General features: G+C 34.5%; 1 protein-coding gene across 1 annotated transcript; it reads left to right on the top strand.

The window, feature by feature from the left end:
• Nucleotides 1-6,825: 6,825 nt before the first annotated feature.
• Nucleotides 6,826-7,242, top strand: LOC135092008 (acidic leucine-rich nuclear phosphoprotein 32 family member B-like). Its single transcript, XM_063990118.1, has one exon. It carries the CDS (start codon nucleotides 6,826-6,828, stop codon nucleotides 7,240-7,242), a length of 417 nt encoding a protein of 138 aa, XP_063846188.1.
• Nucleotides 7,243-19,692: the final 12,450 nt, after the last annotated feature.

The raw sequence follows: 19,692 nt of genomic DNA on the forward strand, positions 1-19,692 counted from the left end.
ATCTAACAATGTGAGAAAAAAAAAATTCAAATTACACGTTTTTTATAATGTTGTTCTGTTCCTTCATGTAGGATGGTACTAACGTGTTTTCGGGTTTTGATTTGGTTTGGTTCGCGCATTGGTAACCTGACAATGTAAAAACACTGAAAATACATGTTTTTGATAATGTGTTGTTTCTCCATCATACAGTGTTATTCATGTGTTTTTTGCGTTTTGTTACATAAAAAAAAAAAACTCAAAAACTAATAATACACGTATTTCGTAATTTTTTGTTTTAATCCATATAGGGTAATTTAAATGCATTTTGACATTTATCTACGTAACAAGCTCAAAACAATTAAAATACTCGTTTTTGGTAATCTTATCCTGATTCTACATAAAGAGTGTTTTAGCATGTGTTTTTGCGTTTTGGTATGGAAGTAGCTCAAAAACACTCAAAAGAAATTATTTAGGTAATACTGCCTTGTTTTCCTCATATAGGGTGCTTTCAATTTTTTTTTTTTTTTTTTTTTTTTTAGCGGATTGCTGCTTAATACGCACATAAACACTCAAAAGACACGTTTCTGTAAATGCAGTTTCTTTTCCCATATAGTGTGATTTCATAATAGTGCTATTCATGCATTTTGGTGACTAAGAAGTTATAAAAAACACTCATAATACACGTTTCACGTAATGTTAATATAGGGTGATTTGCAGGAATTTTAGCGATTTTCTGTCTAACGAGCTCAAACACACTTAAAATAGTTGTTTTTGGTAATGTTATTCCGTATCTCCTTAAGGGGTGTTTGGCATGCCTTTTAGCGTTTTGGTACATAAGAAGTTTAAGAACACTCAAAATACACGTTTTTCTTAACGTTGTTTTGTATTCCCACTTAGTGTGATTTCCATGTTTTTTTTTAGCGTTTTGGTGCCTAACCACGCTCAAGACTCTTAAAGATAATTTTCTTGTAATGTCGTTTCGTTTCCCAATATAGAGTGCTTTGAATGTATACACGTTTTTGGTAATGTTATTCTGTTTCTCTACATAAGGTATTTTGCATGCGCTTTAGGAATTTGGTACGTAATTACTCGTAACTCAAAAACACAGAAAAAAGATGATTTTGGTAATGTTGTTTTATTTTCCCATATAAGGTGCTTCCCATACTTCTGAACGTTTTGGTGCCTACCACACTAATAAACACCCAACGACACGTTTTTGGAAATCTCGTTTCCTTTCTACATATAGGGTGCTTTTAATACATTTTTGCCGTTTTGGTACCTAACTATGTGAAATACACTCAAAATTCACGCTTATGTAATATTATTATGTGCTATTTGTTCGTTTTCGTGTTTTGATACCTAAGAATAAAAAAAAAAAAAAAAAAACACCTCTAATACATGTTTCTGGTAATGTGCTTTCCTTTTCCCATACTGGGTACTTTCCATGCATTTTGGCGTTTTTTGTACGTAACGAGTTTCTCCATAAAGTGTGTTTTGCATGAGTTTTACCGTTTTGATACGTAAAAAGTAAAATAAATACAAAAAAAAAAATTACGTTCTTTTCAATTTTATTTTATATAATGTGATTTCCATGCTTTTTAGCGTTTCGGTGCCTAACATGCACGAAACACTCAAAAGATATGTATCCCATGTATCCAATGTAATGGGCTTTCCATGCATTCGATATCTAACAATATGAAAATTTCTTAAAATGTTCTGTTTCTCCATACAGAGTGAAATTCATGGGTTTTCGCGTTTTAATACCTAAGAAGCTCAAAAACTCCCATAATACACGTTTCTCGTAATATTTTTTTTGTTTCCCAAAAAATGGAACTTTCCATGCATTTTGACATTTTTCTACATAAGAAGCTCAAAAAGCACTCAAAATACTTGTTTTTGGTAATGTTTTTTTTTATTTATTTATTTATTTATTTATTTTTTATTCTCATATAGGGTGCCTTTCATGCGTTTTAGCGTTTCGGTGCTTCACATGTTCATAAACACTCAAAAGACACGTTCTCTGGAAATTTCGTTTAATTTCACCAAATATGGGGCTTTGCATACGTTTTGGCATTTTGGTATCTAACAGTGTAAAAAACACACAAAATACCCCTTTTTTTGGTAATGTTGTTGTTTCTCCATATAGAGTATTGATAACGCGTTTTCGGGGTTTTGGTACCTAAGAAGCTGAAAAACACTCATGATACATGTTTCTCGTAATGTCTTTTCTTTTTCCCCATATAGGGTATTTTGCACGCATTTTGGCTTTTTGTACGTAACAAGCTGAAAAAAAATACTTGTTTTTCATAATGTTATTTGGTATCTCAATTAAAGGATAAATGCGTTTTAGCTTTTTTCGTACGCAAGAAATAAAAAAAAAAAAAAACACCCAAAATACACGCTTTTTGGTAATGTTATTTTATACTCCCATAGAAGGTGATGTCTATGCTTTTTAGCGTTTTGGTGCCTACCACGCTCATGTTTCCATGTTAGGTGATGTCCTATGCTTTTTAGCGTTTTGGTGCCTACCACGGTCAAAAAACCACGCATCTGGTAATGTTTCGTTTCCCCTATAGGTGCTTTTGCAGATATTTTGGCATTTTGGGTACCTAAAAAATGAGAAAAACACTAAAAAATACAAGTTTTTGATAATGTTGTTCTGTTTCTCCTTATAGGTTGCTATTAAAGTTTTTTCGCTTTAATAGCACGAAAAGACATTACAAAAATAACGAAAAGATATCACGAAAAACGTATATTATCGGAAGTTGTGAGCTTTTTTAGGTACCAGAATGCTAAAACACATGTATAACACTTGATATCGAGAATTATAAAAACATTGCCAAAAAGATGTATTTTGAGTATATTTTTCATTATTAGGTATGAAAACGTCAAAATGCATGCAAAGCACCCTATATGGCTGCTTTGCATACATTTTGACAGGAACATGTCTTTTGGAGTGTTTATGAGCGTGCTAGGCACCATAAACGCTAAGAAGCATGGAAAACACCCCTATATGGGAAAATAAAGGAACATCATGAACGTCCCCTTTAATTGTTTTGAGCTACATACGTACCAAAACGCTAAACAGCATGCAAAAATCACTTGATAGAGAAATGCATAACTTTACCAAAAATTAATTGTTTGAATGTTTTTGAGCTTGTTACTAGTAAGTAGAAAAATGCCAAAATGTATTGAAAGTACTCTAGATGGAAAAAACGAAAAAACATTACTTAAAAAACTTTTATTATAAGAGTTTTTGATCTTTTTAGGTACCGAAAACGCATAAATAGCACTTTATACTGTGAAACAGAACAACATAACCAAAAAGCGTGTATTTTGAGTGTATTTCACATTATTAGGTACCAAAACGCATAAATACAGTGCAAAGCATCCTGTTTGGGGAAAAGGAATCGACATTTCCAGAAACGTGTCTTTTGACTTTTTTTTTTTCCAGCGTGTTAGGCACCATAGCGGTATTGAAATCAAAACAACATTACGAAAAACATGTTTTTTTTTTTTCAGTATCTTTGAACATGCAAAAAACCTCAATGGGAAAAAAGATTAACATTACCAAAAACAAGTATTTTGAGTGTTTTGAGCTTGTTTACGTACTAAAAACGCCAAAATGCATGGAAAGTACCCTAAATGGGAAAACGAAAGGATATTATGAAGAAACGTGTTTTTCAGCTTCGTAGGTTCCAAAACGCTAAGAGGCATGGATAGAACTTTATATGGAGAAACAGAACAACATTGCCAAAAACGTGTATTTTTTAGTGTATTTCACATTATTACTCGCAGGTGTGAAAACGCCTCTATACGGCGAAAAGAAGCGACATCGCTAAAAGCATTTATAAGCGCCGATTATGGGAAAATACAACAACATTACCAGAAAGTTTCTTTCGAGTGTTTTTTGAGCTACTTACGTATGGAACAGTAAAACGCAGGCAAAACACATTTTATGGAGAAACTATAACTTTACCGAAAACGTATATTTTGAGTGATTTTGAGCTTGGTACGTAGAAAACACCAAAAAACAATGGAAAGTAAACTCTATGGGGGAAACGAAAAGAAATTATGATAAACGTTTATTATGAGATTTTTTTAGTTTGTTAGGTACGAAAACGCTAAAATGCTTGAATAATTCTTAATAGAGAAACATTAATTAATAGAGAGAACATTACCAAAAACGTGTATTTTTCAGTGTTTTATAGCTTATTACATAAAAAAAACGCCAAAATGTATGTAAGGCACTCTATCTGAGGAAACGAAAGGACATTATAAGAAACGTATGTTATGAGTGTTTTTAAGTTTATTACTTATCAAAAGTCTAAATCTCGTGAATAACACACTTTTTGGAGAAACCTAACAACATTACCATAAACTGATTTTTGAGTGTTTTTCACTTGTTAAGTGGCGAAACGCTAATACGCATGTAATACATCATATATAGGGAAACAAAAGGATATTACGAGAAACGTGTATTATGAGTGTTTTTTAGCTTTTTATGCACCAAAACAACAAGAGTGCTATTCATGAATAGCACTCTATATAAAGAAACAGAACAACATTATCAAAAACGTGTATTTTATGTTTTCAAGTTGTTAGGTACCAATACGCCAGAATGCTTGCAAAGCCCATTAATTGTGGAAATACAACGAAATTAAAACAAACGTGTCTTTTGTGTGTTTCCCAGCGTGTTAGAGACGAAAACGCTAAATAGCATGGAATACACCCTATATGGGAATAAAAAATAACACTACCAAAAACGTAAATTTTATGTGTCTTAAGCGTGTCTTTAGAGTGTGTTTTTAGGTTCTTACGCTGAAATGCATACAAAACAGCCTTTATTGAGAGAGAATAACATTACCGAAAACGTGTATTTTTAGTTTTTATTTTATTTATTTATCTTTTTTTTTTTACGTATTACGTACAAAAACGCCAAAATGCATTCAAAGCACTTTATATGAAGAAACGAAAGAACATTAAGAGAAACGTGAATTATGAGTGTTTTTGAGCTCTTTAGATACCAAAACACTAAAAAAAATGAATACCACTCTATATGGAGAAATAGAACATTATCTAAAACGTGTATTTTGAGCGTTTTTGACATTGCTAAGTAGGAAAAACGCCGAAATGCATGCAAAAACCCCCCTACATGGGGAAATGAAAAGACATTATGAGAAACCTGCCTTTTTTTTTCGTGTGTTGTGTGTGTGTGTGTGTGTGTGTGTGTGTGTGTGTGTGTGTGGTGTTGTGTGTGTATATATATATTATATATATATATATATATATATATATAGAATATATAATATATTATATATAGATATATATATATATATTATATATAAATATATATATATATATATATATATTATATATAGTAGATATATATTATATATTAGATATATATATATATATATATATATATATATATAGTTATATATTATATATATTTATATATTAACAGAATTAAATCTACTGATTTATATTAAATGTATTATATCTATCTATTATATATATAGATATATATAGATATATTATATATATATATAGTATATATATATAGTATATATATATGATATATATATTATATATAGTATATATATATATTTATATATATATATATAGTATATATATAGTATATATAGATATATATATTAGTTGTATATTAACCAGAATTAAATATGCTGAATTATATATAATGTATTATATCTATCTATTATGTATATATATATATATATATATATATATATATATATATATATATAGATATATATATATATATATATATATATATATAATATATATATATATATATATATAAATATATATATATATATTATATATATATATATATATATAATAGATAGATATAATACTTTTATATAATTCAGTATATTTAATTCTGTTAATATTAATTTCTCTCAGTCAGTTATCTCTTGCTATCTGTGTCTCTATCGATACATGAGCACCTATGCACTAATATCTCACTAACATTTTCAACGCCACCAACGGTATGACAGCCATTTACAAGCCTTGGAAAACCTCGCCACAATTAACAATTCACACAACGTAACTGACGTTTAGTTTTGGGGTCAGCTAAAATGACTTACACTGCGATATATATATATTTATATATATATATATATATTATATATTATATATATATATATATATATATATATATATATATATATAATAGATATTATATATATATATATATATTATATATGTATATATATATATATATATATATATATATATATATAGATATATATATATATATATATATATATATATATATATATATATATATATATATATATATATATATATTATATATATATAATATATATTACATCTTAATTCCTTCAACCTTATTTCATTCTTGTCTATGATTGGCTAAAGACCTTATCACATTCTACAACCAAGGTCCTTGATTGGGTCCACTTTGGTGGGTGCCGGCAGTGCTTTAGCTCCAAGCTGCTGAGTGGTTGCAGAGGCGAGCGCTGGGGGTATACTAACAGTCCCATCAGGTTTTCAGTAAGACTGGCCAATGCCTGGATTTTCTACAGAAGACTGGCGCACCGCTGAATACTACAACATTCAACAAGAAGAAGAAACAACAGTCAATGGACGCTCACGAGACCCTCGGTGAGAAGACAAACACGGAGAAAAGGAAAGAGACCAAGCACCACAGCAAGACGAGGAGCTTGGAAAACCTGCAAGACTCCACCGGCCACAAGAAAACCAACACTCAAGGGGGTTACGGAACCCAAAATGCAGAGGAAGGCGAATAACTTAAAAACCAAGACGCGGATGAGGATGGAATATTTGTTTACGATTATGGACCCCAACAAGATGAGGAAGAAGCAAGACACGGAGGACGATGAACACCAGAGCAAGAAGAGCAAGAAAGACACGGAGGACCACGAAGAGCAGTACAAGAAGACGAAGAAGGACATCGAGGACCACGAGAAGCAGGACAGGAAGAGGAAGGGCACGGAGGACCACAGGAACCAAGGACAAGAAGAGGAAGAAGGACACCAAGGACCACGAGAAGCAGGACAAGATAACCAAGGACATGGGAAGACCACGAGAATCAAGACAAAAAGACCAAGGGAGAAGCCAGGAAAGAACGAAGGAAAGGGTGGAATATGGAGTGCTGTAAACGGATTAAGGGACTGCATCAAGAAGCGGAACAAGCAGAATAATGAAGACTACGAGGAACAGGCCAAAAAGGAGGAGCACGGAGAAACGTGAGAGCCAGGCCAAGAAGAGGAAAGGGAAGAGTATTGAAGGACCATGATAGTCAGGCCAAGAAGAGGAAGGGGGCAGGACAATGAGGACCATGACACCCAGGCCAAGAAGAAGAAAATGCAGGACAGGGGAGGACATGACAGCCAGGCCAAGAAGAGGAAGAGACAGGCCAAGGAGGACCATGACACCCAGGCTAAGAAGTGGAAGAAGCAGAAAAAGGAGGAACATGAGACCCAGGCCAACAAGAGGAAGAGGGAAGAGAAAGAGCCAAAGAAGAGGAGGCCGCTGGAGAATTATAAGCGTATCCTTGATCACCTCAGGAAGAGGGGAGGGCGGGACAGCAACAACGTGCTGAAGCTGAAGGTGGAGGCCGAAAGAGTCAACAAGAAGAGCAGTGTGAGCGAGTACTGCCGTGTTCATCTTGAGAAAGGAATCATGACGGTTGCGAACCGTGTGCGGCCATCCGTGTCTTGTCTTTTTTGACACCGGCGCCTCAGCCAGCATCATGTTCCTGTCACTGGCCCAGAGAGCGGGGCCCTCCTCACGGGCCGCGAGAAGACAGAAAAAATACTCCTCTCTACCTGGAATGGCATCCTGGTTGCTGGACGTGATCATGCTGCCCGAGGTGCAGGTGGTGCTGAAGGACGGCCTTGCGGTCAACACGCCCATGCTGGTGTTTCCAAAGGAGGCGGAGGTCACCTCTCACAACCACGTGATAGTGGTGTCCATGAGCCGCCTGCAGGAAGCTGAGATGCGGCAGGACTTCCATTCCGACGGCAGCAGCACCTTGTTCCTGCGTCAACCCGGAACGTCTGCGGCGGAGACCTCAGCCAGGGCGCAAAGGGAAAGTATTCGCGTTTGCCGCACAAGCACCAGGCATCGAGGAGCCGCTGACGGTGCTGCTGGACACCTGCTCTAGTATACCATTCTCTATCACCAAGATCGGCCGGGACAAGGTGCGGCGCAGGACAGGAAGCGAGACTCCGCTGCCGACACGAGTCATGCTGCAGCTTGGCAGCGGCACACTCACACAGCAGATGAACACCAACCAGGGGGTTAGCGACTTCGACTTCGTGTTTGGACGACCGCTGCTCTGTCAATTACGAGCTGCCATAGATTATGTTGATTCGACTATGACCTTCAAGCTCAACAGAAAACAATTCAGCCTCGACATCTTCCCTCACTGCCCTCATATTTTTTTTTTTTATGTATCATGGAGATCAGGAGAGGGAAAAATTAATTAGCTCAAAAAAAAAAAAAAAAGAAGATAGGAGTAGTGAACTGGGTGGAGAAACAGTCTGGATTAAGGACATTAGACAAATTGTTCCGAATTAAGGATGTTAGATGAAGAAAATAGTCTGGAGTAAGGAAAATGGATTAAGAAAATAGACTGCAACAATGATAGTAGAGTCAAGAAATTCACAATAAAGATAGTAAATTAAGAAAAAAGTCTGGATTAAGAATAATGGATTAAGAAAATAGAATTAAGAATAGCGGATTAAAACAATACTCTGAATTAAGGATACTGGATTAGAAAAATAGTCACAATGAAGGCTAGTGGATTTAGAAAATAGTCTTGATTAAGGATACGGAATTAAGAAAATACTCGGAATTTAAGATAGTGGATTAAGAAAATACTCTGGATTAAGAATAGAATGTTAAAAATGCTCGGGATTAACGAAAGGGAATTAAAAAAGTTTGGATTAACGATAGTGGATTAAGAAAGTAGTCCCCATTAACACTTAAACTGCGGACAAAAAATACACATCATCATGCAAGGCGAAAATCTAAATGCAAAAGTATATAATGAATGAGGAGATTGTGATGTGAAATACTGCGTCACATGAAAGTGGTACAGAAAATATTAGGGCAACACAAGGAACTCAAAAAGCGCGATAAAATTTCACTTGCCAGGTAGAATGATGACTCTGGGCAGCAGGAAGCTCTCGCTCGCTCTGGCTCCGGCAGTAACTCTCTCCTCTCCTCTCCTCTCTTCTCCTCTCCTCTCCTCTCCTTTCTCCTATCCTCTCCTCTCCTCTCCTCTTCTCCCCTCTCTTCTCTCCTCTCCTTTGTCATCTCCTCTCTTCTCCTCCCTTCTCCTCTCCTCCCATCTCCACTCTCCTCTCCTCTCCTCTCCTCTGTCCTCTCCTCTCCTCTCCTCTAATTTTCCTCTCCTCTCGTCTCCTTTCCTCTCCTTTTCCTCTTCTCTCGTCTCCTCTCCTCTCCTCTCGTCTCTCCTCTCTTCTCCTTTCTTCTCTCCTCTCCCCTCCTCTCCTCTCCTCTTCTCTCCTCTCCTCTCTCCTCTCCTCTCGTCTCCTTTCTCCTCTCCTCTCCTCTCCTCTCCTCTCCTCTCCTCTCCTCTCCCTCACCTCTCCTCTCCTCTCCTCTCCTCTCCTCCCTCCTCTCCTCTCCTTTCTCTTCTCCTCTCTCCTCTCCTTTCTCCTCTCCTCTCCTCTTCTATCTCCCCTTTTCTCTCCCCTTCTCTTTTATCTCATATCCACTCCTCTCTTCTCTTATCTTCTCTCCTTTATTCTTCCTTCTCCTCTCCTATCTCATCTCATCTTTACTCTTCTCTTTTCTCCTCTTCTCTCCTCTCCTCTCCCCTTTCTTCTCTTTTCTTTTCTCTTCTCTTCTCTCCTCTCCTCTCCTCTTTTCTTCTCTTCTCTCCACTCCTTTCCTCTTCTCTTCTCATAAATTCTCTCCTCTTACCTTCTCTCCTTTTATCTTCTCTTCCCCTTCCTTGCCTTCATATTAAATTACATTTTCTCTCGTCTCTTCCATTATCTCATCATTTCTCCTCTCCTCTCCTCTCCTCTCCTCTCTCCTCTCCTGTCCTCTCCTCCACTCTCCACTCCTTTCTCCTCTTCTCTCCTCTCCTCTGCTTTCCTCTCCTCTCCTCTCCTCTCCTCTCCTCTCATGTCCTCTCCACTCCTTTCTCCTCTCCTCTGCTTTCCTCCCCTCTCCTCTCTTCCCTCCTGTCCTCCCCTCTCCTCTCCTCTCCTCTCCTCTACTATACTTTCTCCTCTACTCTCTCCTCTCCTCTGCTCTCCTCTCTCCCATCCTATCTCTCCTCCCCTTCCCTCTCCTCTATCCTATCTTCTCTCCTCTTCCCTTCTCACCTCTCCTCTCCTCTTCTCTTCTCTTCTCTTTTCTTCTCTTCTCTCCTCTCCTTTCCTCTTTTCTACTCTACTATAGTTAGTACTTTCTCTTTTTCTTTTTTCTTGCGTGACAGAGAGAGAGAGAGAGAGAGAGAGAGAGAGAGAGAGAGAGAGAGAGAGAGAGAGAGAGAGAGAGAGAGAGAGAGAGAGAGAGAGAGAGAGAGAGAGAGAGAGAGAGAGAGAGAGAGAGAGAGAGAGAGAGAGAGAGAGAGAGAGAGAGAGAGAGAGAGAGAGAGAGAGAGAGAGAGAGAGAGAGAGAGAGAGAGAGAGAGAGAGAGAGAGAGAGAGAGAGAGAGAGAGAGAGAGAGAGAGAGAGAGAGAGAGAGAGAGAGAGAGAGAGAGAGAGAGAGAGAGAGAGAGAGAGAGAGAGAGAGAGAGAGAGAGAGAGAGAGAGAGAGAGAGAGAGAGAGAGAGAGAGAGAGAGAGAGAGAGAGAGAGAGAGAGAGAGAGAGAGAGAGAGAGAGAGAGAGAGAGAGAGAGAGAGAGAGAGAGAGAGAGAGAGAGAGAGAGAGAGAGAGACTTCTCCTGGCCGGAGCCATCATTCTCGAGCAAGTCAAATCTTGGCGTGCTTTTTGGAGTTTGTTAAGTTTGCTGTAATACATAATGTACCACTTTCATGTGCTGTAACATTTCCCATCACCGTCTTGTCATTCATTACACTGTATACCTTTGTATTTAGATTTTCGCCTTGTATTGTGATGTCTCTTTCTGTGCGCAATTTAAGGATTAAAGATAGTGGATTAAGAAAGTAGTTTGGATTAAGGATAAAGGATGAATAAAAGAAATAGGATGTTAAATTAAGGATGTTAAATTACGGAAATAGTATGGATTAAGGATAATAGATTACGAAAATCTGTATTAATGATACTGGAATAAATAAATTGTCTTGATTAAGGATGTTAGATTCAGGAAATATTCTGGATTAAGGACACTGGACTAAATAAATAGTCTGGATTAAAGATACTGGATGAAATAATTGTTTGGACTAGGGATTGCAGGTTAAGAAAATAGCCTGAATTAAGGACAGTAGATTGAGAAGGTATTCTTGATTAAGGACAGTGAATTAAGGACATTCTTTGGATGAAGGTCATTACGTTAAGAAAAGAGTTTAGACTAAGAATTATATACAAAATAGTATTCAGAGACGAGGGACTGAAATGTTCCTTAAAGGAGCAAAGGCTGTGCTTATATACAGATATATATTTTTTATATTATGATTTCTTATGAGAGCCTGAAACTAGGGTCACATTCTTGTTTACCGTGTGCTGGTGACCTGTTGATTAATTATTTACCATGATATAAAATAATATATATGGAGCAAGCTTTAAATAATGCCACATAACAAGCATAAAAAAAAAAAAGGTGAGCTTGGATTGCTGTGTGTGTTTTGCTTCCAGGTGCTCCGTGCCTCTTTTTCTTTGCACACGTGACCTAAAATGTTGTGCTTCTGCATTCATATCATCACTGCCTCAAAAAATGGCAAGATTGATTTCTGCAGGTATTGAATGTTGTGCTTCTGCATTCATATCAGCACTGCCTCAAAAAATTATTTTTGCAGGCATTGCAAACTCATAAGAAGAATCATTTGGTCCCTGAAACCAAAAGAATGTTGCCCTTTATACTTTAAAAAAAAAGTGCTTTAATCTTTAAAGATTCTTTAATCTTTTCTGGTGCAGGCTTCAGCAGGGTCGTGAAATATGCATGTAACAAATAAAACATATTGTAAGAATCAGTTATTTTGCAGGCAAATGAAGGAATACTCCAAAGAGTTCTAAAGAAATTCCTTAATGTGGATGAGAATCAGCCACCAGCTGATGACTGCAGCAGCCCTCACAGACTTAGAATGTCCATGGTGGAGATATACAGTGAGGCAGTGTTTGACCTGCTGACATTAAAGAACGAACTGAAAATAAGGAATTAAATTGGTGGTGGTACGTTGAACTCTACTTTGGTGGCTGGTCATGCTCATAGTTCATAGTACAATCTGTTGCTACTTATAATACCTTAGTATCACATGTATGAATTTGTTCAGAATACTTAATGCTATTCATTGCCATACTTTTACAGGGGCTTCTATTGTTGGGCCGGTGGAAGAGCCCATTGATATGCTGGAAAATGGCTTAGCTTTCCTGAAAAAAGGAAGTTACTTAAGGAATTCTGGAACAACAACCATGAACAGCAACTCGTCTCGCTCCCATGCCCTTGTGTCCCTGACCATGAAGGTCAGGTTTGTAATCTTAATTCATAGTGTTTTCCTGACCATGAATGTTAGTGTTTGTAATCTTAATTCATAGTGTTTTCCTGACCATGAAGGCAAGTCTTCTGAGTGTTTGTAATCTAAATTCATCGTGTTTAATCTCATTAATTTCCGTGAAAGTGACATCTCACACCTTAATTTTCGTAGCCAGTAGGTAGGATACTGATCAAGATTGATTTCTATGCTAAAATTTCAGCACAGAAACCACGAAGGTTGTTTCTTCATAGAGAATATTTTGCAAGCATTTTGGTGTGTTTGTACTCGTATGTAACAAGCGAAAAAACACTTAAAATTGTTAATGTTTTAAAATAAACGTTATTTTCATGCGTTTTTGCGTTTTTGCACGTAATAAGCTAAAAAAAAAAAAAAACTCAAAGATACCTTTTTGATAATGCTTTTATTCCCATATAGGGTGATTTTGATACTTTCTAGCGTTTTGGTGCCTAGCACGCTGAGAAACACACAAAAGACACGTTTCTGGTTGTGTCGTTTCGTTTCCCATATAGAGGCTTTGCATGGATTGTGACGTTTTGGTACCAAAAGAGGTGAAAAAATTTAAAATACACGTTTTTGATAATGTTGTTCTATTTCTCCGTTTAGAGTATTATTTATGCATTTTAGCGTTTTAGCACCTAAGAAGTTCAAAACTCTAATAATACATATTTCTCGTAATATCTTTTTGTTTCCCCATATAGAGTATTTTGCATGAAATTTGGCATTATTTTATGTAACAAGCTCAAAAACACTCAAAATACACGTTTTTGGTAAGTTCTATTGTTTCTCTATAAAAGTTTTTTTTTTTTTTTAGGTGTTTTAGCTATTTGGTAAGTAGCTCAAAACACCGAAAGGAGATTTTTTTTTTTTTTTGTAATATTATTTTGTTTTTCCATATATGGTACTTTCCATGCTTTTTATAGTTTTTGTGCTATCACTCATAAACACTCAAAAGACACATTTCTGGAAATCTAGTTTCCTTTTCCCATATAGGTTGCTTTGCATTATTTTGGCGTTTTGACACCTAACAATCTGAAATACACTGAAAATGCATGGTTTTGGTAAAGTCGTTTCTTTTCTACGTATAAAGTGCTTTGCACGTGTTTTTGACTTTTGGTACCTTGCAATGTGAAACACACAGAAAATATACGTTTTTGTTAATATTGTACTGTTTCTCCATATAGCGCTTCTGTCCCTCCATAGAAGGTGTTTTGGCTGCGTTTTAGCGTTTTGATACATAAGAAGCTAAAAACATTTAAAAGACAAGTTTTTGGTAAGGTTATTTTCTATTCCCATTTAAGGTGGTTTCCCTGCTTTTTAGCGTTTTGTTGTTTAATATGCACAAAAACACTCAAAAAATACGTTTCTTGTAATGTCGTTTAATCTTCCAATGTATGGGGCGCTACATGAAATTTTGGCGTTTTTAAATCTAACAATGTGAGAAAAAAAATTCAAATTACACGTTTTTTATAATGTTGTTCTGTTCCTTCATGTAGGATGGTACTAACGTGTTTTCGGGTTTTGATTTGGTTTGGTTCGCGCATTGGTACCTGACAATGTAAAAACACTGAAAATACATGTTTTTGATAATGTGTTGTTTCTCCATATACAGTGTTATTCATGTGTTTTTGCGTTTTGTTACATAAAAAAAAACTCAAAAACTAATAATACACGTATTTCGTAATTTTTTGTTTTAATCCATATAGGGTAATTTAAATGCATTTTGACATTTATCTACGTAACAAGCTCAAAACAATTAAAATACTCGTTTTTGGTAATCTTATCCTGATTCTACATAAAGAGTGTTTTAGCATGTGTTTTTGCGTTTTGGTATGGAAGTAGCTCAAAAACACTCAAAAGAAATTATTTAGGTAATACTGCCTTGTTTTCTCATATAGGGTGCTTTCAATTTTTTTTTTTTTTTTTTTTTTTTTAGCGGATTGCTGCTTAATACGCACATAAACACTCAAAAGACACGTTTCTGTAAATGCAGTTTCTTTTCCCATATAGTGTGATTTCATAATAGTGCTATTCATGCATTTTGGTGACTAAGAAGTTAAAAAAAACACTCATAATACACGTTTCACGTAATGTTAATATAGGGTGATTTGCAGGAATTTTAGCGATTTTCTGTCTAACGAGCTCAAACACACTTAAAATAGTTGTTTTTGGTAATGTTATTCCGTATCTCCTTAAGGGGTGTTTGGCATGCCTTTTAGCGTTTTGGTACATAAGAAGTTTAAGAACACTCAAAATACACGTTTTTCTTAACGTTGTTTTGTATTCCCACTTAGTGTGATTTCCATGTTTTTTTTAGCGTTTTGGTGCCTAACACGCTCAAGACTCTTAAAGATATTTTTCTGGTAATGTCGTTTCGTTTCCCATATAGAGTGCTTTGAATGTATACACGTTTTTGGTAATGTTATTCTGTTTCTCTACATAAGGTATTTTGCATGCGCTTTAGGAATTTGGTACGTAATTACTCGTAACTCAAAAACACAGAAAAAAGATGATTTTGGTAATGTTGTTTTATTTTCCCATATAAGGTGCTTCCCATACTTCTGAACGTTTTGGTGCCTACCACACTAATAAACACCCAACGACACGTTTTTGGAAATCTCGTTTCCTTTCTACATATAGGGTGCTTTTAATACATTTTGCCGTTTTGGTACCTAACAATGTGAAATACACTCAAAATTCACGCTTATGTAATATTATTATGTGCTATTTGTTCGTTTTCGTGTTTTGATACCTAAGAATAAAAAAATAAAAAAAAACACCTCTAATACATGTTTCTGGTAATGTGCTTTCCTTTTCCCATACTGGGTACTTTCCATGCATTTTGGCGTTTTTGTACGTAACGAGTTTCTCCATAAAGTGTGTTTTGCATGAGTTTTACCGTTTTGATACGTAAAAAGTAAAATAAATACAAAAAAAAAATTACGTTCTTTTCAATTTTATTTTATATAATGTGATTTCCATGCTTTTTAGCGTTTCGGTGCCTAACATGCACGAAACACTCAAAAGATATGTATCCCATGTATCCAATGTAATGGGCTTTCCATGCATTCGATATCTAACAATATGAAAATTTCTTAAAATGTTCTGTTTCTCCATACAGAGTGAAATTCATGGGTTTTCGCGTTTTAATACCTAAGAAGCTCAAAAACTCCCATAATACACGTTTCTCGTAATATTTTTTTGTTTCCCAAAAAATGGAACTTTCCATGCATTTTGACATTTTTCTACATAAGAAGCTCAAAAAGCACTCAAAATACTTGTTTTTGGTAATGTTTTTTTTTATTTATTTATTTATTTATTTATTTTTTATTCTCATATAGGGTGCCTTTCATGCGTTTTAGCGTTTCGGTGCTTCACATGTTCATAAACACTCAAAAGACACGTTTCTGGAAATTTCGTTTAATTTCACCAAATAGGGGGCTTTGCATACGTTTTGGCATTTTGGTATCTAACAGTGTAAAAAACACACAAAATACCCCTTTTTTGGTAATGTTGTTGTTTCTCCATATAGAGTATTGATAACGCGTTTTCGGGTTTTGGTACCTAAGAAGCTGAAAAACACTCATGATACATGTTTCTCGTAATGTCTTTTCTTTTCCCCATATAGGGTATTTTGCACGCATTTTGGCTTTTTGTACGTAACAAGCTGAAAAAAAATACTTGTTTTTCATAATGTTATTTGGTATCTCAATAAAGGATAAATGCGTTTTAGCTTTTTTCGTACGCAAGAAATAAAAAAAAAAAAAAACACCCAAAATACACGCTTTTTGTAATGTTATTTTATACTCCCATAGAAGGTGATGTCTATGCTTTTTAGCGTTTTGGTGCCTACCACGCTCATGTTTCCATGTTAGGTGATGTCTATGCTTTTTAGCGTTTTGGTGCCTACCACGGTCAAAAAACACGCATCTGGTAATGTTTCGTTTCCCCTATAGGTGCTTTTGCAGATATTTTGGCATTTTGGTACCTAAAAATGAGAAAAACACTAAAAATACAAGTTTTTGATAATGTTGTTCTGTTTCTCCTTATAGGTTGCTATTAAAGTTTTTTCGCTTTAATAGCACGAAAAGACATTACAAAAATAACGAAAAGATATCACGAAAAACGTATATTATCGGAAGTTGTGAGCTTTTTAGGTACCAGAATGCTAAAACACATGTATAACACTTGATATCGAGAAATATAAAAACATTGCCAAAAAGATGTATTTTGAGTATATTTTTCATTATTATTTCCATGCAAAGCACCCTATATGGCTGCTTTGCATACATTTTGACAGGAACATGTCTTTTGAGTGTTTATGAGCGTGCTAGGCACCAAAACGCTAAGAAGCATGGAAAACACCCTATATGGGAAAATAAAGGAACATCATGAACGTCCCTTTTAATTGTTTTGAGCTACATACGTACCAAAACGCTAAACAGCATGCAAAAATCACTTGATAGAGAAATGCATAACTTTACCAAAAATTAATTGTTTGAATGTTTTTGAGCTTGTTACTAGTAAGTAGAAAAATGCCAAAATGTATTGAAAGTACTCTAGATGGAAAAACGAAAAAACATTACTTAAAAACTTTTATTACAAGAGTTTTTGATCTTTTTAGGTACCGAAAACGCATAAATAGCACTTTATACTGTGAAACAGAACAACATAACCAAAAAGCGTGTATTTTGAGTGTATTTCACATTATTAGGTACCAAAACGCATAAATACATGCAAAGCATCCTGTTTGGGAAAAGGAATCGACATTTCCAGAAACGTGTCTTTTGACTTTTTTTTTCCAGCGTGTTAGGCACCATAGCGTATTGAAATCAAAACAACATTACGAAAAACATGTTTTTTTTTTCAGTATCTTTGAACATGCAAAAAACTCAATGGAAAAAAAGATTAACATTACCAAAAACAAGTATTTTGAGTGTTTTGAGCTTGTTACGTACTAAAACGCCAAAATGCATGGAAAGTACCCTAAATGGGAAAACGAAAGGATATTATGAGAAACGTGTTTTTCAGCTTCGTAGGTTCCAAAACGCTAAGAGGCATGGATAGAACTTTATATGGAGAAACAGAACAACATTGCCAAAAACGTGTATTTTTTAGTGTATTTCACATTATTACTCGCAGGTGTGAAAACGCCTCTATACGGCGAAAAGAAGCGACATCGCTAAAAGCATTAAAAGCGCCGATTATGGGAAAATACAACAACATTACCAGAAAGTTTCTTTCGAGTGTTTTTGAGCTACTTACGTATGGAACAGTAAAACGCATGCAAAACACATTTTATGGAGAAACTATAACTTTACCGAAAACGTATATTTTGAGTGATTTTGAGCTTGGTACGTAGAAAACACCAAAAAACAATGGAAAGTAAACTCTATGGGGAAACGAAAAGAAATTATGATAAACGTTTATTATGAGATTTTTTTAGTTTGTTAGGTACGAAAACGCTAAAATGCTTGAATAATTCTTAATAGAGAAACATTAATTAATAGAGAGAACATTACCAAAAACGTGTATTTTTCAGTGTTTTATAGCTTATTACATAAAAAAACGCCAAAATGTATGTAAGGCACTCTATCTGAGGAAACGAAAGGACATTATAAGAAACGTATGTTATGAGTGTTTTTAAGTTTATTACTTATCAAAAGTCTAAATCTCGTGAATAACACACTTTTTGGAGAAACCTAACAACATTACCAAAAACTGATTTTTGAGTGTTTTTCACTTGTTAAGTGGCGAAACGCTAAAACGCATGTAATACATCATATATAGGGAAACAAAAGGATATTACGAGAAACGTGTATTATGAGTGTTTTTTAGCTTTTTATGCACCAAAACAACAAGAGTGCTATTCATGAATAGCACTCTATATAAAGAAACAGAACAACATTATCAAAAACGTGTATTTTATGTTTTCAAGTTGTTAGGTACCAATACGCCAGAATGCTTGCAAAGCCCATTAATTGTGGAAATACAACGAAATTAAAACAAACGTGTCTTTTGTGTGTTTCCCAGCGTGTTAGAGACGAAAACGCTAAATAGCATGGAAAACACCCTATATGGGAATAAAAAATAACACTACCAAAAACGTAAATTTTATGTGTCTTAAGCGTGTCTTTAGAGTGTGTTTTTAGGTTCTTACGCTGAAATGCATACAAAACAGCCTTTATTGAGAGAGAATAACATTACCGAAAACGTGTATTTTTAGTTTTTATTTTATTTATTTATCTTTTTTTTTACGTATTACGTACAAAAACGCCAAAATGCATTCAAAGCACTTTATATGAAGAAACGAAAGAACATTAAGAGAAACGTGAATTATGAGTGTTTTTGAGCTCTTTAGATACCAAAACACTAAAAAAAATGAATACCACTCTATATGGAGAAATAGAACATTATCTAAAACGTGTATTTTGAGCGTTTTTGACATTGCTAAGTAGGAAAACGCCGAAATGCATGCAAAACCCCCTACATGGGGAAATGAAAAGACATTATGAGAAACCTGCCTTTTTTTTTCGTGTGTTTGTGTGTGTGTGTGTGTGTGTGTGTGTGTGTGTGTGTGTGTGTGTGTGTATATATATATATATATATATATATATATATATATATATATATATATATATATATATATATATATATATATATATATATATATATATATATATATATATATATATATATATATATATATATATATATATATATATATATATATATATTAACAGAATTAAATCTACTGAATTATATAAATGTATTATATCTATCTATTATATATATATATATATATATATATATATATATATATATATATATATATATATATATATATATATATATATATATATATATATATATATATTAACAGAATTAAATATACTGAATTATATAAATGTATTATATCTATCTATTATGTATATATATATATATATATATATATATATATATATATATATATATATATATATATATATATATATATATATATATATATATATATATATATATATAATAGATAGATATAATACA

The sequence above is a fragment of the Scylla paramamosain genome, chromosome 39 (assembly GCF_035594125.1).
Source record: "Scylla paramamosain isolate STU-SP2022 chromosome 39, ASM3559412v1, whole genome shotgun sequence".
In the NCBI taxonomy this organism is placed as follows: Eukaryota; Metazoa; Arthropoda; class Malacostraca; order Decapoda; family Portunidae; genus Scylla; species Scylla paramamosain.